Genomic DNA, 25,718 nt, shown 5'->3' on the forward strand with positions numbered 1-25,718 from the left:
TAAACCGTGGACATTCTGTCCATAAATGAAGCTACACAATCCCACCGTTGACACCATTATTTGACAGGGCTTGTTGTTATGGTCGTTCTGTGCTGGACTAATAGCTCTGATAGTCCTGGCCTCGACCATGACCTCACAGCTGCCTTTGTCACTGAGCTGGAGGAAGGCTTGCCCATCGCTCTGGGCTACAATGATACTCTTCATGGCACAATAATACACTGAAACACTGAGCAACTGGAATGCAACCCAGTGCTTTGTATACCTACAATTAATTGACTGGCTGTGGTTGAGGCTAAAGTTAATATATGTTGAGCAAGAAAGACACTGAGAAATAAACACAATATTCCTGTACAAATTTAATTTAAAATAAAGCTGGCATCAATAATAAATCATGCCCCAATGCTAATACTGGGGGACTCTGAGCTATGATCTTTATATTAGGTGGTCTTGAGGGCAAAACATATTTTCAAAATGACTACAAAATTTTCAATTAAATGTCACAAACCACTGCATGATTTTTCCTCTTTTGCTTTTAGCCTAAAGGAAACAAAATGTCTAAAAACGTCACTGCTGAACTAGAGAGGGAAATCTGGAACAGAGCAGACGAACTGGAGAGATTTCAGGCTTGAGGAAAAAAAAAAAAAAAAAAAAAGCTGTGAGGGTGCTATTTCAAAAAATAAAAAAATTACACAATCTGATATAATCGCATCATCAATTTTAAAATGTAGGCAATGACTTGTTCAATCTGTCTTACAGTACCTTGCTTATTTTATTGTATTTTTGATGTGCTCCTTATTGTGTTGTTTATGGTATCTTAAATACATATTTTGTCAAATCTTGCTCATAATTAGAACAATTAAATTCATTCATTCATTCATTTATTTGTTCATTTTCAGGCACAACAAATACCTATATTAAACATAAAATACACAAAACAAAAAACAAAAATTGCCTGAAAAAGGAGTGGGACGAAGAAAACTTATTAAATCCCACCCCTATACTCACTCATCAACAAAAAAAACAATAAACTTCCCGCAGCTACGCCCATCATTGCATACAGACCCATCAACAGCCTCGGGCACATACAAGCATCTAAGCGGCAGCTCGCAAACAACAATTAGAGCCTTCATAACTGAATACAGAATATATAAATTATAAATTGCATTACCACAGGTAACAGGCAGTAATAACTACAAGTAACAAACACACATACATATACATACATATATATCTACACACACAAGTACATATATGTACATACATATGCACACTTTTTTATTTTTTTTTATTTTGGAATCCATACCAGCAATGGTAAGAGGACAGACATTACAGAGCACACTAAAACCCATCATTGAGTATACTGTGACCAGACCAACTGTTTGTAGAGAAATTTAAATCTATGAATATTTTTGCATTGTTTCAGTTGTAAACTCAGACTGTTCCAGATTTTCACACCACATACAAATGAAAATGAACAACTACTAGCAACTAGAAAATCAATCAAAATCATTCTTAAATGTTTCTATGGCCATAACACCTCAGCGTTCTTTTCCATATTTGTTTGTGTATGACATTTTCCCCTCTTAGCGACCCACTGTCCTCTGGCTGTGGTATCCCTCACTATTATACGCTTTGCAAACATGGTGCTTTGCTTCAGCTCTGTACCTCAGTTGCTACCAAACGATGTAATTAAAGATTGGTGAAATGAAACCAGTGTTTAGAAATGGTTTATGTCAAGTCTGTTCTCAAATGTTATACCACAGGGGAACTTTTAGATGGGATGGGTGTGCATCAACGTCCTGTTAAAGTAGAGTCTTGGCCCAAAGGCTAAAGATAAAAAAAAAATCTAACCAACAGAGCCTTAATATAAGCCAAGTCACAAGACGAAGGCGGTGTACGATAATAATGCAATGGTAACGGTAGGAAAACATTTGTTGTTGGCTGGAAAATCAGGCTCCTCGCATGTGTGTGATACTGAGTGATGCATTCAGGTCAGCTGGGGAGAATGAGGGGATTGGCGGGCTCCACAAACAGGCTGGGAAAGTGACACCAGGATGCTAGGCCAAGACATCAATGTCCTCACAACTTCCCTTTAACAGTGAAGCAATGTTAGCCCTGGCGCCATCGGATACAGGGCGGGGGTTAAAGTTTACATGATGGCTGACAGGATGTACGCATGTAACCCAGCAAACAGAAAACAAACAAAGTGGCTCTAAATTTTGAAATGCGATGGTTTTCATGGCTTTAAGTGACAATGTAGAAAGAAGTGGATATTTGTGAAGAGGTCATGGAAAAAAAAGGTTCCATTTGAGAGGCTTATTTGTCAAATCAACTAAACTCTTTTTGTCATTGTTACTTTTCTTAGCTTTTACTATGTATGTGCAGAGTCTGACACTACAGGACTGTTTGCAAATTCTTCTGCTGAAAGTGGAAAGTTATTCTCTGCTCACTTAAAATTTGAGTGCAAGAGGCGTTCCTCTGAGCATTTCTAACAGCCTTACTGGTCTGGGAGTGATTTCTGGCCCAAAAGGCAAGTTACACCAGTGTCATGAGGACACTTTAGTGCTGTAGTTGGGACCTTTGTGTAGCAGTTAAACATTTGAAATGAACACTATTTATATCTTCATTTATTCAGATGTTTTTCAAGGAAGGCAAAGGCTTAGTTGTTATTTTGAAAGAATCTATTTTTGGACAGAGGATCTTTAACGAGATGTAGAGCCCCAAAGCATGTTGAAAATATACTTCTGACTACACAGGATCACAAAAGGTCAGCATAAACTGCATATACATTATAATCAATCAAATTAATAATCACAAGATATTCTCTTGATTTTCAGCTAATATTAATCAGATGAACTTCTTGTGCTTCAATCTTTTTAAAGATTTTCTTTTGCAATTATCTTAACAAGCAACAGTCAACAGAATTAGGCTGGCAACTTTAATAACTCTTTGTTTCTCATTATCAGATCCCTGAAAGAAGAGACCCAAAAACAAAGTGAGTAACTGAAGTTTTAGATTGTGGAGCAAATGTGCAAATGTGTGGCTGCACATACTATTGTGTTAAATCACACTGAGGGTTGCAGTAATAATAATCATACCAGAAGCATATCTGCTGCCAAAAAAAAGGAATAGGGGAGGGGGAAAAAATGATATTTTGTGAGCATGGCCATTCATGCTCAGACAGATCGTGATGGGATGATGTTGACCGTGGAGGTGCAAACTAAGATCCCTGTCGCCACAGAGACGTGAAGATTGTGGTGTAAGCGGGGAAGTCTTCTCTACAGCTGGCAGCAGGCCTGGCCTAGCACCAAGGTGCTCAGCCAACAGCTCCTCTCCTCTGTCACATCCCCCCTTCCTCCACCTCTTCCTCTACAGCCGCCTGGATGCCAGTCTGCCTGGCTGGTGTGGTCCAAACAAGACCCAGCCATCGGGCCAAAGGGGTAATGGAACTGCTGCCAGCTGGGCCAGCACTTCACGGCCGAGCACCACTCTCCAAACAAACAGTGCAATGGGCCACAAGCCACGGGCAACATGGAACCTGTCATTACCAGCCGTGCATTGCTGGTTCACTCCCCAAAACCCGAGCCAGGCTTGAACGTGTACTGCACTTGACTTCAGCAAATTTCTCAGCCAGGATTTGTCATGAGAGAAACCCTTTTCAAAATCATGCTATATCATCAGCATATTAAACAATGCATATACAATTACCACCTAAACATCATTTTGATTTTTTGAAAACTTTCTGAAGGAATAAAAATATTATGAAGTCCATGAATGACAAGTTCGAGTTTGTTACATACAAGTGAAAAACTTACAACAGTCCCTGGGATTAACTGCTTACCATCTAATTAACAAAACATCTAGAAAACTTTCTGCAGTCCCAAGGCTAAAATTGGACTGTGTGGGCATTTGTGCCTCAGTTGGATTTTCTCCAGCGATCATGATTTTCTGGCATTTTGGCATTTTTGAGGCATCTATCATGAAAAAATGCAGTTTCAACATCACAAAATAAGAATATGTCAAGCGCTCCTTTCACTGGAATGCACCACAGGGACAAGAGTAATGAACAAAACAACCTGCGTCACAAAGTAACTTTGTCATGTGCTCCACACTGAGACAAATTGTGTTTCAGAGAGTGTGGAACAATAACTCAATGTACTACCGCAACACAAAACCACACAACAGATCTCAGTGACCATGCCTGAGTCAGCGTCAAAACCTACTAATTAAAATATCGGTGAATTTGTCCCTTTCTTTTTCTTTCATGCCATCGACAATAAAACAAAACAATATTTTTATATATTCTATATATACACATATATATATTGTGTTAGCTAGGAGACAGAGTGGTGACCTGTTTAAGGTGTACCCTACCTCTCGCCCTATGATGGCTGGGATATGGGCTGAATGTAGTTCTCTGTTAGCAATGTAATGGCAGACTGTAAGGGCCCCATTATATCTGCTGTCCAGTGCCTGGCGAACGGCACCATATGGCAAAGTTAACATCAAATTGATGTCACATCTGCTATTAGAAGGGGCTGTGTCTGCTGGTTCTGTAATTGTAGATTTTTGCAACCTGTTGCGTTGTGCAACTGCAGTCGGTTTAAGTGTATGATCATGTTGGTTTTTACTTCATTTAAAGTAATATATCACTACATATCCTCAGAGATTCACAGATTATATAGGAGATGTTACAATAGTTTGAATAAATGAGACTTCATGGAAAAAGAAAAAACAAACAAAACTGTGGAGTTCTTGTCTGAGTGGCAGTACCCATTGTCGAAGAAAATGCTACCGTGGGTACATTAGGATATAACAGCGAGCATAAATAGCTGTGGCTGTGTGATGACGTTACTGGCAGTGTGTAAAGAAACCAATGCTAAGGATATAATAGGCCCCCCAAGGAGCTATGGAAAACTCCTCTACCTGCAGAGAGCATCTACTGCCAGATGGGGGCACTGTCCAAAGTATGTGGTGCAACCAGTCTGTGAATTTACTCTTACGTGTGAACTATGCTTCCGCCTCAGATCTACGCCGTAACTTAAGCCATAACCATAACAACATTTTAACCCTACCCCGCAAACTTTTACGTAAACCTGACATGCACCTCGTGGAAGACTGCAGTGTAGGGAACCTGCATCTGAATAAGAATATTTTATTAAATTAATTAAGGAAATTATGTAGGGATAAAAGGAACTTCCGGTTACTATGCAAGTTAGGATGTATATTTCCCGCAGAAGTGTAAATCGAGCTTTACTTTGTTGTTGTTCTTAGAGGTTTGCTGGCTGATAGACCAACATACAAAAATCTTAAGTGAAACATGTTAAAAACAATAAAAACTCTCCACTGCAGCTAGTGTCATGTTTTTTTTGTGTGGTTTTTATTTATTTTTTTAATCTTTGAAGTTTTTTTGTGCTTCCCTTGTTTCCCGGTGAACTCCGGCACAGGAGAAGTATGTCACTCCAATCCTTGTCTTGACCCATTTGTCAACCATGCAGTATTCAAACCAAAAGCAATTAGCTGAGCTACACGCTGTTGGGTTCCTGGAGGACCGCATGGAAGTGCATTTGCCTAAGTTGAAAACCTTTCTCCGTAAGATCTCTTTAGGCAAATACCTAAACAAAACAATAGATTTCAACACAACCACACCCAGTGGATAAACTGTTAAGAGGGAGGGAGGGAGGGAGGGAGGGATGGATGGATGGATGGAGGGAGGGAGGGATGGATGGAGGGAGGGAGGATGGATGGATGGATGGGCATGGAAAGCTGCATATTTGTCTTTGACCTTGACCTAAATTACTTTCACAATGATTTTGAGATCTGGCATTATAAGACTGACATTCAGTCAACAGCATGATGCAAACTATTTGCTTCAATATCAGAGATATATATTTATATATTCTTATTTCCCAAGAGGCAAAGCAGACATCGCTAAATTGGGTCAGAATTGGCCAATAACCATTTTAGGTGAGTTACTCTTCTCACGTTACAAAAGCTGACAAAACACTGCAGAATTGGGGATAATTTAGTCTTTGTGTTGTTATTTCAGTGCCTCTAATAACCATTAAAGAGACGTGGTGCTAGATGACTTGAACAACAAGGTAAAAATTCATTTTGCACTTTGTTATCTATTCCTTTTGTTTTATTTCTTTTAAATTCTGAGACACCTGTATTGTGTCAGCAAACAAATTGCACAAATTTTCACGAGGCAATAGAGGGAATTCAAAAGAGATTCAGCCTGAACTTTTGTGCAGTGGTAAACCACACCGGGAGACTGGATTTGGCAAATAAGATATTTTCAAAGGTACTTGTCAAAACTGTTGTACACACCACTGAATGCCCTTCACAGCAAGCAAAACCAAACCAAAGTAAGGGATTGGTAGGTGGGGTCTGTCCTTTGGCCTTCCAGCCTTTGGGACTGGAAAGTATAATACAGCATGAAGTCTATTTTTGTATTTTGTATAAAAGCACTGAAGGTTAGATGTATTTTGCTTAAAAAAGGGACCAATTTGCTGTTGAAGTATTTTGACAGGAGCTCCTGATTCCTGCGAACGCCTTGTCTTGCAACCTTTTCACTTCCTTGAAAAAAAAAGTGGCCCTGTTTTTATTGTTTTGCCCATTGTGATAAAGGGGATCTTTTATGCCATCAACAACATGGCAACAATGTACTGCCTTTGTTTTGTTGAGCCATCCTGGGGGGGCGGTTAGGATGAGACACAGACATACAGAGGCACAGTAAATGATTGATGGGTTAGAAGAAAATATTAAACAGAAAGAAAGAGTCCAAATTCAACATTTGTAAATATTTCAAGCTCTTGCACTCCAACAAAGAGAGATCTGAGGGGCAACACAATAACAGAAAAACTCTACTTAACCATCTATCCTGACGCAAACATGACACAGGCGGGTGTTACTGCTGGAATTATTGCTGTTTGCAAGAACTACTGTTGCCTGGTGCGTGTTGAATGGTTCCTTGAGATTACTTACAAATAAATATGATTAAATCAGAGGATAACAATGTATCCAGCAATCATAAACTTTAAGGGCCAATGGTTCTGCTTTGACAGTTCAAATAATAGTGATTTAATTAGTTAAATAAAAAGGAGCTAAAATCCCTTTTCCTGGCGATTAGATTGCATTTTTAGCCAAAAGAAAGGACTATGCAAAGATGATGAGAGGAAGAGTTAAATGAGAGCTGAATGAGAGTGCAGGAAATGAATGAACAGTGCAAGTGTTTGGACAGGAAACACTTTATCCTGGCAAGTAATGGAGCCCAAGAGTTACTCATGACGGCAAAGGGACTGCATGTCCTGGCACGGATCGAGACGGAATAGTGAACTACACGAGCGAGTGTGTTGCAAAGCTATAGCAAACAGGACAGCCCGTTTACGTCCTTGACACAAAAACTGGCATCTAGTGATGCAGTGGCATTCCACAAAATTCCTGGAAGTTGTTGCATAGGATGCAGAGAAGTATCCACAATAGCTTGCTGGGAGGTAACAGGAGTCAAAGTAGAGACAATGTGATAGCTTCTAATTGCTTCAAAATGTCCTGAAGAAGGCCCCCTATTATCTATTTAAATCGGCTAATAATGGGAGGCTAGGAGGAGGAGATGGAGACGGGGGAGGTGGATGGGGATTGGGGGGGGGGCTAGGCAGAGGGTGAAAGCTATCCTCTGCGCTGCTGTCGCCTCATTATTTTCCGTCTTGACGGACGCCCGCGCTCAACCCCTGGATGAATGGCCCTGTGCTGAATAAGTTATCGCCAGACACACAAAGGAAAGAGTGCGCTACACAAACAACACAGCACTACTGCAAAGCATGAATCTCTTTTTCCTCTCCTTCTCAGTTTTTTCTCCCTCAAACCCATCACCCTTCCCCCTGCTCCCTCTAGACGAAAGGCAGGGCCTGCCACAGACTGAAATCTCACCTGTAATTTCTACAGAAGCTCTCAGTAGGTGGAGGAAAAACACAAGGGATACAGTAAAATAAAAAGGCAGGAAGGATAAAGGCATCTATGTTTGCTGAAAAGATGTATACCTGCGTTCCTTCATTTTGTTTCATCTGTCCTTTCTGTTTGTGCAGCTCCTCAATAAAGACAGGGACCTCCTTTGGACAGCATCAGAAGATGTCTAAGAGGATGGGTCTTTTTTGTTCTGTAGACAAGGCCCGCAGCATGATCACTGAAAGTGTTTTGGTTTCATCAGATCTGTATTTTGTTGTCTGGACTGCTGGGGCTTGGCATACTGAATCAAGATTACCTTTTGATTCCCTATAGCTACTAAATGGAAGCCATAAAGGTAAATGACAACAAGAAATGGCCCATTCCCAACGATTATGGAGACTATGTGCTCTACAACAGTCAACTCCTCTCCCTTGCTATCACTCAAAAGTAGAAGTGGAACTTTTGGACAGGAGAGCCTCTTTCCCCTCTGACGGGGAAATCAGAGGGTGCCGTGGCCCGACATGCGCTCGACGGCAGATCAAACAGGGCGGGTACCCTTGGAGTGACACCTGGAGCCACTTCAAGGGATGAGAGCGCCACTGATCTCCAGTCATCTCGTCAGAACGACAGTCTGTCAGGGTTAAAGAAGGGGGAAAAAAGAAGCTCTATCAGCGAGGATGGTACGAGTGAGGTCGAACGAAGAATCACCTCAATGTCACGGATGCCTGACCCTAGAGCATTTGGAGAAGTGATACTGCAGAAGACATCTTTTTTGTTGGGATGCTGAAGATTAGCACTAGTTTTAGGTAGAGGTTAGAACTAATTGTACGCACAAAACAATACGATGATACACGATTAGTTCAAGATTGTCGTGCTTTGATTACAAATGCCATCTACCTCAGAATCTATCAGATGGCATGCAGCATTTACCAGATTTTAAGCTAGCTGTCAGCCTCACACTTTGGTATTTTTGCATGATTTGGAAAAAAAGAAAAAAAAAGAAAAATTTCTTCCCTATCACAAGCAGAATAACTAGAATTCAGCTATGGCCTGACACGCCATAAAACAGAAACCCACTATGGGCTGTATAATAGAAAGAGGGAGATATGTATGGAGAAAAAGAGGGCTTTGGCAGCCAGTTAAGCGAGTCAATCCTCAACAGACAACTGCATCCCTTATAAAACAACAACACGTCTTTGCCCTTGTCAACAACGTCTCCCTCTACAGCCCAGGCTTGTGTGTGCCTTTTTCTTTCTGCAAAAAACGTCCCATCAGCACTCTCTAATGGGCAAGGTGTAGGAAGAGAGAAAAAGACAGAGATGAAGCAGAAAGAAGACAGAGAGAGAGAGAGCGAGGTGGCAGTGGTGCTTTTGTGGCTGAGGAGCAGTGAGTAATGAGGCTGAGGCGCACCCTGTCATTGTCCCAGCAGCAGCCTGCAGCCACAGACACACATACAGACACACAAATACACACAGATGAAAAAAAAAGCATCTAAAAACAAGACTTTGTCTGACATTCAGCATCTACACTGTGAAGTACCTGATGAAACTAAACAAAGTAGTTTAATTTCAAAATGTATTTAAGACCATTTGGTCTTGTTTTGTTAGATGGATTCATAAGAGGTGCTTGTTTAAAACACTCCGTATGGTCTCTCACGAATTCTATTCATCGTTTTCTCCGTCTCTGCTGCTGGGTGACTCTGGATTATTAAGATGTTGCATCACTTCTCCGAAGCATGGGTATAAGGTGAAGGTAAAAAGTCCAAGTTCATGGATGCAGAAAACAACACCACGGGTGCAGAGCTGAATTTAGCTCTGCAAATGTGTATGCAGATGCGCAATGTTTATGTCTACCTTGAGAAACCTGTTTGGCAGTAGTACTGCAATGGCTCACATAACCAAGCAAGGCCCTTTTCATTGCAAGGTGATGTTGAAAGAAGCCATTAACACCAAATATCTTCCTGCAGAAAGCTAACATGCTAGCTCTGATCTACTTAACACTGTCAACAGCAGATGCATTTACTTTGATATGTGTAAAGTTCATCTAGGGGATGAGGTGGAGGCACATACCGTTCATTCTTTGCTCATTTGCCAGAATGAAAAGAGACTGGACATTAAAAAGAAAACATGCATTCACACACACTCGGATTGCTTCCCTGGAGGTAGTGGAAAAGGCCAAAGATAGAGGTGACCCACGGGGATGTAGTACTAAAGGGGGAGTGGATGCAGGGGGGTAGTAATGATGCCAAGCTGAACAAATTGCAAAGCAAAGGGAGTGCGTTTTAAATGTAGTACATGAAATTATCGTGAATGCAACACAGAGGGAAGATCAGAGAGGTTGGGATCCACTGGGAGCGATCTGCAACTCTCGGGACAAACATAAAGCTCGGCTACGGTGATGAGTTCAGCTGTAATACAAAGTAAAATAGGACAAACATGTCTTCCAATACTCTGCTGAAAATTCAGTGTGCAGAATTTGAATGCCTAGAAGTTTTCCCTCTGTTTTTCCCCCAAACACAAATAAATATAATAATAATATAAAGAATAATAAATGGAAAAGTGAAGGGAAAACATATGTGATCTGTTTCAGCGACAATTAAAACGTGAAGCTGTTCTTTTGCAACTTAATGACAAGATCTCAACACAACTCACTCACTGAATTAAACTCCATTAATTACACGACCTACATATACTAACAGGTCGGTCTTCTACGCAGATAGATACAGGAAGAGATCACATATCTGCTAATAATAAACAAAAGCACCAGAGCCTTAAGAGATCTTACAAAATAAAATTAAAAAAAATCCTGCTCTCCAGACGCTTTTCTGAGGGCATGCACTTTAGTCTGTTGACTCCAAATACTGTTGTTTTATTAGGTCGAGCAAACAAGGAAAAAAAACTACTTTCCATTAGAGGCAGAAAACTTTTGATTATCCTAGAGGCAAGGATGAGCTGTAAATACTATTCTCCTGCCAATTAGTCATATGAATAGGTTTACACCAGGTTCAGAAGAACTTCACTATAACAAGACTCTGAGGGTTAGCCGCAATAAGCCGCACTGTATTTTGTACTGAATTTGCCACATGTAGCTAAAATCAGAGAGACGATTGCAGTCACACATTAAGGCATCTTCTGAAGGCAGTATTAACCTGTGAGCTAGTGCATCATCTACGCCCAGGCTGATAGGCTGATCTCTAAATCAGTGTCCAGAGAGTGCGCGAGTCTGAAGGCTGAAGCTCTGTCCATCCTGCCTGCCCGTCGCTACCGCCAGTCCCAGCCATGAATATGGAGCTGTTCTGTGGCTGGGAGCTTGCTTATGTTTTCTGTCTGATATCTAGGCCCCATTCCCATTTCAAAGGGAGGTCCACCCGGGGCCTTGACTTTTTGATCTGCCTGGCGACTGAGTCGACCACCTGCATGTGGGATCAGCTGCCAGCTAGAGCAGACAACCCCTCTGCTTCAAAATATACACACGCACCCCCTTCGCCCTCCCTTCACTGCTTCATTGCCCTTCGCTGTGCCCCCTCCTTCCGTGAAGCTGCCAGGAGCCCCCAGTGGTCCTAACTGGGTCTGGAGCTGCATCCCATTCCCCCCCCCCCCCCCCGCCATTTCTTCTGACCAGGGCGAGTGAGATGTTTGAGATGCTCAGTATAGCAACAGGACGCATCTTCATGCAGTGATGGGAACATTTTGTATTAATGAAAGGCCACAGTGTCAATGCAGCATGGAAACAACAAAGGCTTTATCAAAAGGTCTGTGGCCTTTGTAATCAGGGACAGAGAGGCGCACTGTGAGCTGTGAACCTCTCAAACCTGTAGGTGCCGAGCCCACATGTATACAACTCATTTAAAGCTTAGAGTAACTAAGCATGAGTAGATGACACAAGACTGCGTTTTCACTTGTGACACTTGTTATAAGCCCGTGACACAACCAATTAACAGCACCTATGTTCCTGCCACCGAGGGTAATTAGTTAGAGTTTCACAGTCAGAAAATGTAACAATTTATTTTCAAACAAAGCCACAGCTATTTGAGATGTGTGTCTTTCTGAATGTTTCCTACAATAAGTGATATTCACACAGTCTTTAAGTTAATTGGCTTTCTTGAACCATGACAGCTAGCTTAATGAGTGTCTAATTGTTTCTCAGCTGGGGTGATAGCACACCAGACCAGAAAGACACTTCAAGAAGAGGTGCGACTCTAAAAACGACACCCTTCATCTCGTAGATCACAATAAATCCCTCCGTTGTTGCACCTACACACTCGGCTCTATCGGGGCCAAAGTTTTTTCGATGCTTATAATCAACTTAAAACTGCTGCTGTGTTTATATATCTGGAAAAAAAATGTATTCGTGCATCCAATTAATCAAACATCTGCATTCAAACAGAAGAAAACAAAAAATATATATACTTAACTAAACAAACAAAAGCTGGAATATTCATCAACCTGCAAGAGTATTTGTGTCCACCTCTGGTTTGTGTCACAAGTGATCCAGGTTCCTAACATGTACCAGAAACGGTTTCACTACACTCATCTGTGTAAGCCTTTACACGCCACACTACTTCTTCTGCTGCCTCAAACAAGTGGAGTATGACAAAGCAACCGGCATCAAAAACAAATACACTATTAATCAAAAAGCAAGAAAGGGGGTGGGTGAGGGTGGAGGTAATGAAATGAGTGAGGAAATTAGGAACAATTTCCAGAAAGGAGGGCATTTAACTAACCTTAACTGAATTTTTGGTCTGATTATAAATATATTATAAGCTTTTAAACTGGGAAAAAAAAAACCCCAAAACAAATTATTTTATCAAATAGTGACAAAAAATAAAATAAAACTGTGTACGTTGTGGTGCTCCCGTCAAGCATAAAGGCAGGCAGTAGTCGAATAGGTTTGCAGCCGGGCCCCACTTTGGAAAGCCCTCATAAATCCTGATTTGAGACGGGCACTAACCAGAGGAGCTAAGGCATCAAGAGAGGAGGGAGGGGGGGCTGAAGAGTAAGTGGGTGGCAGCATGCCTCTTAAAATGCTACGTCTGATTAAGTCTTCCCATTAGGTGACAGCTGAACTTTAACATTAATATGATAATATTGAAATAAGTGCATGTTATTTACTTCAGCACCAGCAGGGGTGGAGGGAAGAAGAGGAGGAGGAGGGAATGATGAATGATTTCTGGACAGCTCTGGGTGACATGCCAGGCGAAGTGACCCCCCCCCCCCCCCCACCCGGCCCTCCTCTTGCCATAATCAGGCTTGACAAAATGGAGACATATGCAGAAATATTGGTTACAGTCGGCGTCACAGCCCTTCTCAGGCCTTTCCTCTCCAGTATCTGCCGCCCGCCCTGCGAGCCACCCTCCAAATTGTCTATGGGCACTGAAGCATCTATTTCAATTGGCACTTCCTTCCTGCCCCCAGGATTTTACATTTAGTCTGTGTCATTTACATATTACTCTTAATCAAAATCCACAGCGGGTGACAAGGAGGGGGGAAAAAAAAAACAACAAGAGAGAGCAAGAAACAAAACCGTGGCGTCACGGTTCAGGGGTAAGCACACAGACACTTTATGAAATGGAGATGTGACAAGACATTACGGTGTGTGTGTGTGTGTGTGTGTGTGTGTGTGTGTGTGTGTGTGTGTGTGTGTGTGTTAGGAAGCGGAGGCACCAGATAATGCAAGGCCTATTGAAATATTTGCGTTTGAATGCCTGTGCCTGTGTGACTGCCTTGTGAGTGAACTAGCACGCCAGGGAGACAAAGAGTGCAAGATGGATATGGGTGGTAAGTGCATTTTGTGGGGAAAAAATGAAAAGAGAAAATAAACAAAGGCAAAGAGAAGAAAAGAATGGAGACATGTACAGTGTGCACTTGTCTCTTCCAGCAGGATGCTGTACTGGGCTACTTGTTTCTCAGGCACACAGCACCACATTTAACCAAACAGCCACTCACACGATTTGTTTACTTAGTTTTCTCAGCTATATAGTTCTGACTAATAAGAATTTGACTAAAAGATCACAGATCCTTTACAAATGAGCTTAACCTGCTTGAAACATGAACAAAAGCACTTGCTAATAGCCACAGGTGACTGACTGCAGCAAGTTATAAACTATAATATTCACTTTTAAATCTTATGAAAGTCTTTATTTACAACCTCACAGCACTGTTAAAGCACTTTGCATACAAAGAGGTGCAGAAACAGTGTTCCTACCTGCCTCTTACCTTCTCAGCATGCCGGTAAGGATGCGGGAACTCTTGCCCAGGTTGGCGTCTGTTTCTCTCAGCTGGAGTTGTAGGGGAGACAGAACCAGTGAAGGACAGCTTTTAGTTTTAATTCTGAACAAACACTTGAGCAATTTCAGTTTAACACACTCTGTCAACAAACTAAAGCTGTTTTTAAAAAAAAATCCCTCTGGTGAAGCACACACCAGGAAATAGTCCTTCTGATGTGTTTGCACAACTGGAAATATGTAAATGGGTTTAGGCAATGGTGGGTGGTGGCAGCGCACATAATGACCACTCGCTACTGTTAAATGCGCTGCAGTATTAGCTGCACATGTTGTGAAATCTGACATCGAGGTGGACTTTGTCCTAGGAATTTGTTGCAAGTTTGCAAGTTAAAGGCTTCTGTATCATAAGAACTGACGTTGCTTTCACACACGACGCTGTCGGCTGGAGCTTAACATATAATATGTGGATACTATTTCATCCACACTTGAAAACAAAAAAGAAGCATGTAACGAGTATAAATAAGTACCACGGCAATAATGTCATTTGATTATTACAGTATTGTTGTGCAAGGTACTATTGCACTGTACTACTGGCCTTAGGGCAGAAAGACATCTCTACAGTTTGACACACTTTTCACTAAAGTTTCTTGCGACCCAGAGAGATGAATGGGAGATCCTTTGATTAGAGCTTGCCTTCTTACCTTAAAGGTACTGGCTTACCTGTCAAGAGACCACCCTCGGCAAAACCCCCCACTTTTAGACAAAACCAGTGGGGGGAAAAAAATACACGACAATTTTAGAGCTGCTTTAAAAGCAACTTATTTACCAAAGCATGAACAGCTAGGCTACACATAAGATCAATGTTTACTTCATTTGATGCATCTCTATGTCTATAAACTAGCAGCATTGTGAGCTGTTCAATGACAGAAAACTTTTGAAAAAACCTCCATAACCTTAGTACGACATGCCACTTGATGGTCTTATATTCATCTTACTACAGAGCTAGATGAATATAAGGAAATGGAGTGAAAGATGCCTTTACTTTTAAAGTAGGTACCAAGCAGTGGGAGTCCTTGAAGGCACCCTTGAAATGATGATCATGGCTATTGAGGACTAATTGCCTGGATATTTCCCTTTTCTTGCTCCATTTCTTTCCCTTTTTCTTCCTCTCTGCCTTTTTTCCCTTCAGGGGTCATAGGAATGTTTTCAAGCTACTCTCTTGTCAGGCGTAGGGACTTTTCACAGGGAGGAGGATTTGGCAAAGATGTTGCCAGCAAAGTGTGAGTGTGAAAGTGAAAAAAAATGCTGACACTGCACTGAGTGAGCTGCCACTAACATCTACCTGTAGTCGCATTTCTCGAGGATGACAGGGGAGCACGGGGAATAGTGATTGCAGAGTTTTTCTCTAAACAGTCAGCAGGAAGTGATTTATCTTCGTCTTTCTCTGAAATAATACTGCTTTCCCAATAAAGTCACCCCTTCTCTGTATGTTTTCATCAGTGAATCACACTATATTCTATTTGTTTTTAATTCTTCAGTTTCACATCTTTTCTACCAAAACTCCCCTTTCCTCTACAACGATCGGAGCCACGCTCTCTTTTTTTCATGTTTGTTCTGGCTCATCCTGCAGTCATCGCTCTTCCCTGCAATTCATCCTCCCTTCCCAGCCCTGCTTTACTGCTCCTTTCTTCCTCTTCTTCCATCTTTCCTTCTTACCCTCTGGCAGCCTGGGCTGGTGTGATGCAGGCTGCCAGAGCCAAAGATACATGTGGTACAGGGTGGGAGGTGGGGGACCTGGGGTTTGGGCCCTCTGGCAAAGACAACAAGTCCAGCAGTTGCCTGATGTCTGCTTCTACCCACAGATCTGTCCCCTAGACACTTTGCACTTTCTCCCAAAATACATCTCTCTCTCTGAATCATTCCTTCTTTCCTTTTCCACCTCTCTCCCTCTCCCTCCACAGCCTCTCACCAAATCGTACGCCTTCCTCCATAACCTGAAATGGAAACCCACTGAAGTTTTAGGGTAGTCGAGTGTCTAAAATTAATCGTGGCTGCCTATAAAGAGAGAGTGAGAAGACCTTGTTCCTTGAAACTCATATTTTTTTCCAGCACTAAAGTAGAACAATTTCTAAAGACATCTTTAGCCAGCTTCGAGGATTAAAATGCATACACGTGTTGTTACTATTAACACAAATGAAAGCTAATTTGCATACAAAATTCTAAACAAACTCTGATCCATATCATTTAAAGTGCAAATAAAGGGGCATTAAGGGAAATAAAAGGTAAGGTTTCAGCTTCAAGGATGAAAAGTCCAAACTGAACATTTAATTCCTTTTAGAGCATTAAAGTTTGTTAGCTCACTGAGTACGACCATTCATTTGTCTGCATAATTAATCCTCCTCAGGTTAAATAAACTGTGCTTACAAATGACTGAGGCGATACTGTCAAAGTGCATGAGTTTATTTCATTTATTTTCAGTTAATTAATAAATAACTGTTGAAACTGAAGTTACAGCTTGCTGTGATAACTCTGCACAGTCGTAATCAAAGTGTTAAAAGAAGCAGGTTTTACTTTTAAGGCTGTCTAATACTTTTACTTTATTTCCTCAAATTCTTACACTCATTCCCGCTCTTGTATTATATGCATTTAAAAGACACGAATTACCACATTTAGGCAACAACCATTAAAAAAAAATGCCCCCCTGCTACGTTTCACACCCTGAGGTAGCCTTGAGATCGGTTAAAAGAAATTCTTCAACCCGTTCAGGTGGTTCTGAGTCGGCAGTGTACTGCTCTGACCCTGTGTTGAAGTGTTCTATTGACTCCTATTTGTACCATAAAAGCAAAACAAAAGGCCACACCTCCTGCCGAGCGCTGGGGCTTGTGTAAATTTTGTGTTTGTATGTTTGTGGGTTTATTCATTGCCGAAACAATTTTAAATTCCATCTCTTTAATGCAAAAAGAGCTGCTAACCGACCCTTCTATCCTCGTGTCTTTACATCTCGGTTTCTTTTTACTTAACTTTTGCCCCACAAACTGCCTTTAAAGGCTCAGTGTGTGTGTGTGTGTGTGTGTGTGTGTGTGCGTGCGTGCGTGTGCATTTGTGTACATATGGTGAGGTGGTTCAGCAGAGGAGACTCATGGGAAGAAGGGAGAGAGAGAGAGCAAAAGAAAGAGAGAGCAGGTACTCTCAGTAGACGCTGTGGACCGTTTTGAAAGGAGATGTTTGATTTCCTTTGAAATCTGCTGTGCGAGGCCCAATGCCATGTTGTGATCTTTAAGCATTCTGCGTTGAGGGGGCCAACAGGGCTGGGCCCCCTTCCTGTGTTTGGTCTTTTCTGTCTCTGCCTACCTGTCTGTTTGGCTGACTGTACGTAAGGAGGGGAAGCACTAAGGATTGGGAGGGCTCTCTGAGGAAAAGTTGGAAGGATGGAGCGAAACGGCAGAGGGGTGCAGGAAAAGTGCAGGAGGGTGGGCGAGGAAGGACGGCAGGTGGCAAAGTTAACCCCTTTTAAGTGAAAGGAAGCAAAGGGGGGAAGAAAGCCATATTTCAACATTTTATCCAATCCAATTTTAGTTATAAAACACTTTTGAAAAACACAAGTTTGACAAAGTGCTGTACAATTCATCTTGAGGGGAACATATGGAGCTAGTAGCTCAGATATGTATTGCGGTGTTGATCAATTAAGGCTTTTAAAAGCACATAATGAAATCTTAAAATACATCTTAAAAGGAGCAAGAATGTGCAAGGGGAAATGTGCTCACGTTTATGGGTTCTGGTTAAAAGATGAGCTGCAGCATTTTAGGTGCTTTGTTAAAAACACCAATGTTAGTCACTGCTCATTTAACATGTGGCTGCAGGGGCCCAGGTCCAAGAGAAGAGCAGCACACACACTACTGAGTCTGAACGCAATTACCTCAATCTTACTTTCACTGAAATTTAAAACATTTGCATGCTTTGATATCTTTCAGACAGTTGTGTTTAAAGGAGCTGACGTCACTAATAAAGCAAAAAACAAAAAAATGTGAGCTGACAGCAACACCTACTCAAATGCCAAACACAGCCATCCATAAACGGGCACACTGAGCTGCTTCTCGTTATATAAATCTGCTGACTTAGTGCGTGCCAAGGAGGGTGTATCTCACAGTTGTGTGAGGCAGCTTTCGTTTGTGTGTTTACGTGAGAAGCCGTACAAAAGTGGCAAATGTTGGCCGTAACGGCTTACCGTTTCACGAACACTTGTTAGAACAGATGCGCGAGTGTGCGCAGGTGTCAGGTGTGCACTCACCCTTTCTCTAGCTCTCTGGATCTTCTCACGGTCACTGTGCAGGTTGGAAAGAATCTCCTGCCCCACTTGTTCTGCAAGAAAAGAGCATCCAGCATAAGATGGCAGGTCCAAAAAGTTCCGCCATGTGATGAAATGAATAAAATAAAATAAAACAAATGAACGATTAGGTGATTGCGAAAGCCTGGCTTGCACTCACTTTAGCTGTAATCTCTTATTTGTCAATCATTCTCACCATCATGATTAATGTAGAAATAATTTGTTTTTTGTTTTTTCCACATCTGGACCTACTTGGGTATGTGTAATATTTGTGCAGTGTGTACACAGACATTGCTGTCTAGGAGTGTCAGACAGACAGACAGAAGAATACTGCATCTGAGGGAAGTGTTGAACTTTCTTAAGATGCTGGAGTAAATAGACATGAAGTTCTAGACAACAACATCCCAGCATCCAGCCTGCCAGTGGGGTCCACTCTGCCGATGCAATATTCATTACTCCTTTCTTTTTTTTCTTCCCTTTTTTTAAACGGCTCTCGTCAGTTGTAGTTGTAAACACATTAACGCACAGTTATAAAACATCCCCGACAAGGCACCTGACAAGCTTGTCAGTGGTCACTGTCATTTTCCTGTCCCTTGGGAATGAGAAAAGAAAGGCGGGGGGAAAGAAAAAAAAGATAAACCAAATAAGATGCCCCCCACCACCACCAGAAAAACCCACCGGTGCCATCAATGTAACCATACTGCTAGAGCATTAGTGTTTAAAAATAAGGCAGAGGATGAATCAGGAGAAAAAGGGGAGAAAAAAAAGAGTGAAGAATCTTTGCATGGATCAAAGACAGGCTTTCAAGCGCACCAAACAAATCCGGAATAAACAACACAGTTGCTGACTGTATTACACTACACAGGTGCCGCACACCAAAGGGCCCACGTGCTGAGCGCCTGTTTGGGGGGAGCAGTGCAAAAATGGGCTACATCTGGCAGCTAAACAAGAGGGGAGAGAAAGAGAGAGAGAGCGGCATAGAACGGGGATCAGGGAGACGCAGGAAAAAAAAGAGAAAGCATTGTCAAATGAACGACATTCGTCTCCCATTCATCCCATCCCTTTTACCCCCTTCGCACTGTAACTGACTCAAATGTGTCTCTTCCTGCCTTCATTAATTTCTAATCTGGGACGAGACAGATTGAAGGATACCCAGATTAAACAGTGCAGTCAGACAGTCACATGTGACAAATAGGGCAGATTAAAAGACTGAGCGCAGGTATTAATAACCATAAAAATACAAGCCCTCCCCCGTCCCGAACGGAGAAGAACAAGGGATAAACAGGGAAGGAGTTGAAGCGGAAATCTTCTGTTAAAGAGACAAATAAGCACATCTATCCATCTCTGTCAGGGCTGTGGCTCTTTTTTTTTTTTTAAATAAATGAGTGTGACAAGCACTGCAGCAGCAGAGGGTTTCTTTTTTGATGGCAAGTGCATTATTGGAGAGGTTTGCAGTGTGTAAAAAGATGGATGAGGTAGAGGAAGAAAAGACCTCCTAAGACATTGTGCTCCAGGTACTTAAGCAATCGTTACAGACACTGCACTGTGCACGAAGGCGTGTTTTGCGATTATGGTTTGGACCTACAACCGAGTCTGTTGTGGATGCATTTTCCATGCTGACTGTATACACTACCCACAAGTGAATGACCGTCCTTGACAAATCTAACAGCTGCTCGAAAAAAAAAAAAAGGAAATCACAATACAAGTCTTGTTTAAGTTGTGTCCATTTTTGTAACCTTACTGTGAGGGAGCAAGAACGCATAACCTTGCCTTTCTATTTTTCTGTCATTACCCAAGATGCTCCTCTATTAAAAGAAATCAATATGTTATTACAAGAAAATGACATTGAAGACACTGCATAAGCTCAATCATGGCATCTTTGATGGATAGCCATGAGCACAGCTGCGTCAAATCATTTGCAGTCACCAGAATAGTATTTTGAGTTGGCTTGTTATGATTAACATTTTGTTCACTGTCAGGTCTCTCTCCAGTCCTCCAAAAAAAATTTCCCATCATTCCTTTATGACTTTCTTCCCCTACACTGACTTCAGAGGTATACACATCATCTCCCCAAAGGACGTATTGTGTTGATTGGATCTCAAGCATCCACCCTTTCCTTACTCATTCTCTGGCATGCATCTACACTTGCATTCATCTAATTTCATTCCTGCTGACTAGTTCTGTGTAAATCTTCATTAGTTACTGGGAAAAAAACAACTTTAGGAAAAAAAAAAATAAGACTCCCATTTTGTGACCTGTACTGCATCTTAATCATATACTTTCACCCAAAGCTATCGCCACTCGTGGAAAGAAATACAGCAAACTAGTCCCTATTATCCAAGCTATAAACTCATGATGAAATTACCTTAAATTGCTTGGTAGTTTTTTCTGCCCTTTGCAATGCTGACATATTACATATTCAAGTTTGCATAGGATGTTTAACTGCATAAAATCTAAATAAACACACAATTTATGACCACGACAAATATGGAGGCTATGTAAAAAAAACAAAACTGAAAAAAGTACAGTTGATAAAAACAAAACCGAGAGGCAAAATAATTCACTGTTAATGCTCCTGACTTAATGCTCGTTAGTGTATAAAATATTCCCCTCCTGTTTAAACAGCTATTAACAATTTAAATAACCCTGGCCCAGAGGCCTTGCTCTGACTCTCTTGTTAAAGATCTCCGTCCCCCAAAGGTCCATTTAACAAGCCCATTATTCCATTACATTGCATTTACATCAGCACCAGAGAGCCTTAATTTAACTTGCTCCTGTAATGTAACTGTAGAAAATAATTAGTATAGAAAAGTTGAAGGCACAAATTAGATTGAGGGGAAAATAATGTCTGTGTTACGATTTTTTTCTCTCCCTTAAATACACGGAAAGACTATTGACATAGCAGAGCCCTGCTGTATTTTATCACAACCTTTTGTTAAGAATTACATGGCAGTGGGAGGGGTGAGGGGGGTGGAAGGCTATTTTACTGGGTAATTAGCTTTACTAGAGTATGAGGTGCAATGTAATGTAATCTATAAAGCTTGAACAAGCCGAACATAGCTGGAGTAGGATATTTTGTCAGCTCCAAATGTATTAAAAAAACCTCAACCAGCCCGCATATATTGTTTCCACTACACTTTACCACCAAGAAACAAAACCATTACAACACCATGAAAAACAACTCTGAAAGGACTGCAATTGGAAACACGTCATTCTATACAATTATCTATTATAAAAAGCAATGCTTTTAGAATGGTGTGGTTAAATTATTATAGATAACGATTAATATATTCATATAAGAAGGGACTGAGTACTGGATAGGCACATTTATTTATAGCATATATGTATATATTAGGCAACCATTCGCAAGTTCACAGGCACAATTACTGTCAGCTTTATGAAACGTGCAGGTTTGTCTGCAACAAAACAAATGACAAAGATCAAATGAAGAAAATGAAATAATAAGTGTCCAAGGAGGAAGCCAGGGAAGTCAACACTGAGGAAGGAGGAGGTTTGGGGTGAAATAATGGCAGTGTGGAATATTTAATTTGATAAGTAAAGAAAGACTCATAGATTATAAGCAAAGAAGTAAATGCCCATAGTCTCCAGCATCAGTGGGATAGTACCAACTGTAAGTGATGGCATCCAGTAAGGATGGAAGACAGTTTTAATTACTGACATCATAAGAGAATCCTTTTTAGAATATGTTTATAAATATATAAAAAAAAAATTCTGTTAGTATTTAATACCTTGTTTTATATATTTAGCTGTAACTATGAGCATTTTTGTCTTGTAGCGTTTATCATTTTAATATTAGTAGTAATAGTAATAATATTCAGTTTAAATTTGTGTGTTCAGACTGGCTGAGACACTGAATTTTTGTAGAGTGTGAGCACCTTGCCTAAAGTCATATGCAATATTAAACTTTATATCTCTGAATGTTGGAAAGTTGGACCGATAACCAATTAAGCATTTTGATGACATCTTAGGCTTTAGGGAATTAGGTCAAACATTTTTGGCATTTCACAACAAACCGAAATAAAGAAGAATTGTCAGTTACTTGATGACAACAGAAAAGGTCTGCTTTACCATCTCACCATCTCGTGTTATGAAGAAAAAAAACATGTCTATGTAAATAAAAATCATAACCTGCCCTTATCTGCACACATTGCTTAGGACAACACGGCTCAAACAACTAACAATTTGGATAAAGTCCAAACCTCTATAGCCTTCAACTTTTTACTCCAGTCCATGGACACATTTAATTGGAGCCATCATCTATTTCACACAATGTGCTTCATAGCGTATACACTGTGTGAGGGCCCCTGTCTCTTTTTCTGTGGTGCATTTTTTTATTTTATTTTATTTTTTTGCTTGCTCTCCTTCTCCCCTGAGCCAAAAGGGGACAAGACCTGACAGTGGTGTGCTCTGAGGCTCTGAGGCTCAGCACAGCTCCTTTTCATTAAGCAGTTGAGACCACTTTTTGAAGGTTACCACACACACTTATATCCAGACACAATCCATACACTCCAACAAACCCATGGAAACCTATGGGAGGGCTGAGGGGGAAGTAAGGAGGGGCCTAAAAAATGTAAGACCATGCATTTTCTCTCTCTCAAACTCCATCAGTCACACAAACACACTTTCACACACACAGTGCGGCAGTCAACGTGTATGCCTGTGACTCCCAGGTGAATAAAGTTACCTGTCTTTGTACACTTTCAGAGGAGCTTTTTTTAAGGACTTTTCAAGTCTACAGCTGCCGGGTGACACACTTTCATCACCCCCATCAAAGTTGTACCCACAATGGGATGTATTTGTAATGCTGAGCCCACAGGCCATGAGGCTAGCGCCTTCGCACTGAGCGATAGCTCAAAATAAAGAGGTGCCAACTGCTAGGTCACAGGAGGGGCATGTAGCATCTGGGGGCTCAGTGATGTTATGACAGATTACTTATAATAATAATAAACTCTACCGAATGTTAATGAGGAACTTTCTTTATCGCAATGAGAGCAATTTATGATTTAACAAGAGTCAAAGACAGCTGTGGTGGTTCATTAGAAGAAGGAGGTCATCTAAGTGACATTTTTTGGGTTTTAACGTCAATATCTTTTAACAGCTTTGGGATAGTGAACTTATAGAGCATTAGATACTTAAAAGTCTAAAACAAGGAATATTCTGTGTAGGGTGAAGCTGGACCATCCCAGTCTATCTTGACTTGCCCATGCATCGGCCCTTCCCCTTGCATGTGTTTGAGTGGTGGTGGGCAGTCAGGGTGGATTTCTGGGGCCTTTCTTCACTCCGCCAGGCTCTGTTTTATTCATCGCCTGCGCCCTGACCCCGCAGAGCTCCTGTTCTGACAAATCACTTCTGATTAAGACAGATCTCTGTTAGTCAGCCACTCAACTTGGCTTATTCATCATTCTACAGAAAATATTCCTCTCTACTCCCCCGTCCCCCCCTCCTCCCAGCTCGTTTGCCTGTCCGTCAGACCGAAGCAAGGCACAAAAGAAATTTCCGCTGCTGTTTTAAATGGCTGATTATAGACAATTGGTGGATGGAGAGACGCAAGACCGTCTTATGGGTGATAAGACGCAAGTTTAATGGGTATAAATGACCGGGCCTGTAGGAGAGCAGCTGGTAATAGAACCATTTGTTTAAGGCTGAACTGGGGTGGAGAGGACTGAAAGCTACATTTTCTTTCCATTTGAGCTTCCCCCTCCTCTTTTCCCTTCACCTCAGCCTCAAAGTCAAATTCTCAGATCGCCAGATTTACATTTAAAAAAAACAAAAAAGGAAAAACAGCAAAAGTCCCCTTCACCCTCATTCAATGAAAATTGATGAGTCTTGGAAAAGAACAGCTTGTTTTACATTTATGAAATTACCCATACCTACACGTCCCTGTGGACGCAGCTGCACAAACTTTGACCAGTCACGTATTACGTTTCTTACCATGGGTTAGTAACAATAGAATCTGAATATTTACTGTAAGTGTAATTAACAATACAGTTAGAGCATTCATATGCAAAGTTCTACAATAATAAACAACAGCAAACTGCTGCGCCAAGGCATCTAGACAGCCACAAAGCTATTGTGTTTTAAATGTATAACAAACCAGATTAAATTAACCTGAACGACAACCCTGCTGGTGGCAAAGGGCTGAGAAGCGGGAGGAGTGAGTGGAGATTGAGGGCTGAAACATGCAATTTGCCTGGACTTAATCAACCAGTCTCACTGAACCATCCAAATGAAAACTAATGGACTTGGGTGCTTGCTGTGATTGCCCCACATGCAACAATGTGTAGGCAGGAGCAGCGCTTTCTGAGGTCTTCAATTAAAAAACTGGGAATTTCTACAGACGGCTGGTCAGCCTGTACACCTATTCCACCACAACTCATATCCTGATTGGTCAATTGTGAAGCTCAAACACAGCTGACTTATTAATTCTGTTTCCATCACTGAGAAAGGGTTTTTTTATGTGTTGATTAAACTTGGTCGAAATTGTAAAAAATGTATGAAGTATAGAATTAAAAACTCATACCCGAACAAGCTAATTTGTGTATGCATTATTCATAGCACTGACATTTGTGTCACACAATTGTGGTGGCCGCACTGCAACTATGATTTAAAAAAAAATAGTACATGGAAAAACAAACAAACACTACTATATTAAACTTTATTCAGCAACAGCCGAGCTAAATAATAAATACAGAGTTTAAGTGCTACTATTTAAATAATTAGATTTTATAATGAGCGAAGTAGCTCTATACATGAAGGCACAGCAGCATATAAGCACTATAATACCATTATGACCATATCTAGTCGGGGCTAAAGTAAATAAAGACGGTAGTGCAGGAAAAAATCAATAGAAGCGCATTCTGTTGGATTTGGAAGACAAATACACAGAGTTCATCTGAGCTCTACAGTTATGCCAAAACCGCATGAAGGGGGAACTCGACTTGTCAGTTGGTCCTAATCAAATACAACATCTTATTTAACAACCTCTACTGGAGTGAAAAGTTTGCCAGTTTCTCGGAAATGGACTCGGGGAAAGATATATGGAGGCAGGGGAAGAATAAAGGGAAAACTTGACGTTCCTCTGGTTCGTTTTCAACAGTTTAGGAGCGTTAATCATCGCATTACTGTTGATTAAAGGCTTTAACGTCTCTAATCAGAAAGTTGACAGGCAGATCAAAGAGCGCAACACAAATTTCTTGCCTTTTAATT

The 25,718-nt window shown here is 41.2% G+C and overlaps 1 protein-coding gene across 3 annotated transcripts in view; it reads right to left on the minus strand.

Moving 5' to 3' along the window:
• vti1a (vesicle transport through interaction with t-SNAREs 1A) overlaps positions 1-25,718 on the minus strand; it is a 114,324-nt gene that overhangs the window by 20,910 nt on the left and 67,696 nt on the right. For 2 of the 3 annotated variants that reach the window (XM_086303789.1, XM_086303790.1), the window contains 2 exons: positions 18,456-18,526; positions 14,160-14,221 (listed from right to left, as the gene is read on the minus strand). In XM_086303789.1, the coding sequence (XP_086159915.1) occupies positions 14,160-14,221; positions 18,456-18,526 (133 nt within the window). Of the gene's footprint in view, positions 1-14,148; positions 14,222-18,455; positions 18,527-25,718 lie in introns of all 3 variants that reach the window. The other variant, XM_086303791.1, reaches the window with a different exon arrangement.

This window comes from Aulonocara sp. 'chitande type north' Nkhata Bay, linkage group LG8, assembly GCF_057382095.1.
Source record: "Aulonocara sp. 'chitande type north' Nkhata Bay isolate Kocher_YH1m ecotype deep benthic linkage group LG8, A_spYH_male_GT1.1, whole genome shotgun sequence".
Classification (NCBI taxonomy): Eukaryota; Metazoa; Chordata; class Actinopteri; order Cichliformes; family Cichlidae; genus Aulonocara; species Aulonocara sp. 'chitande type north' Nkhata Bay.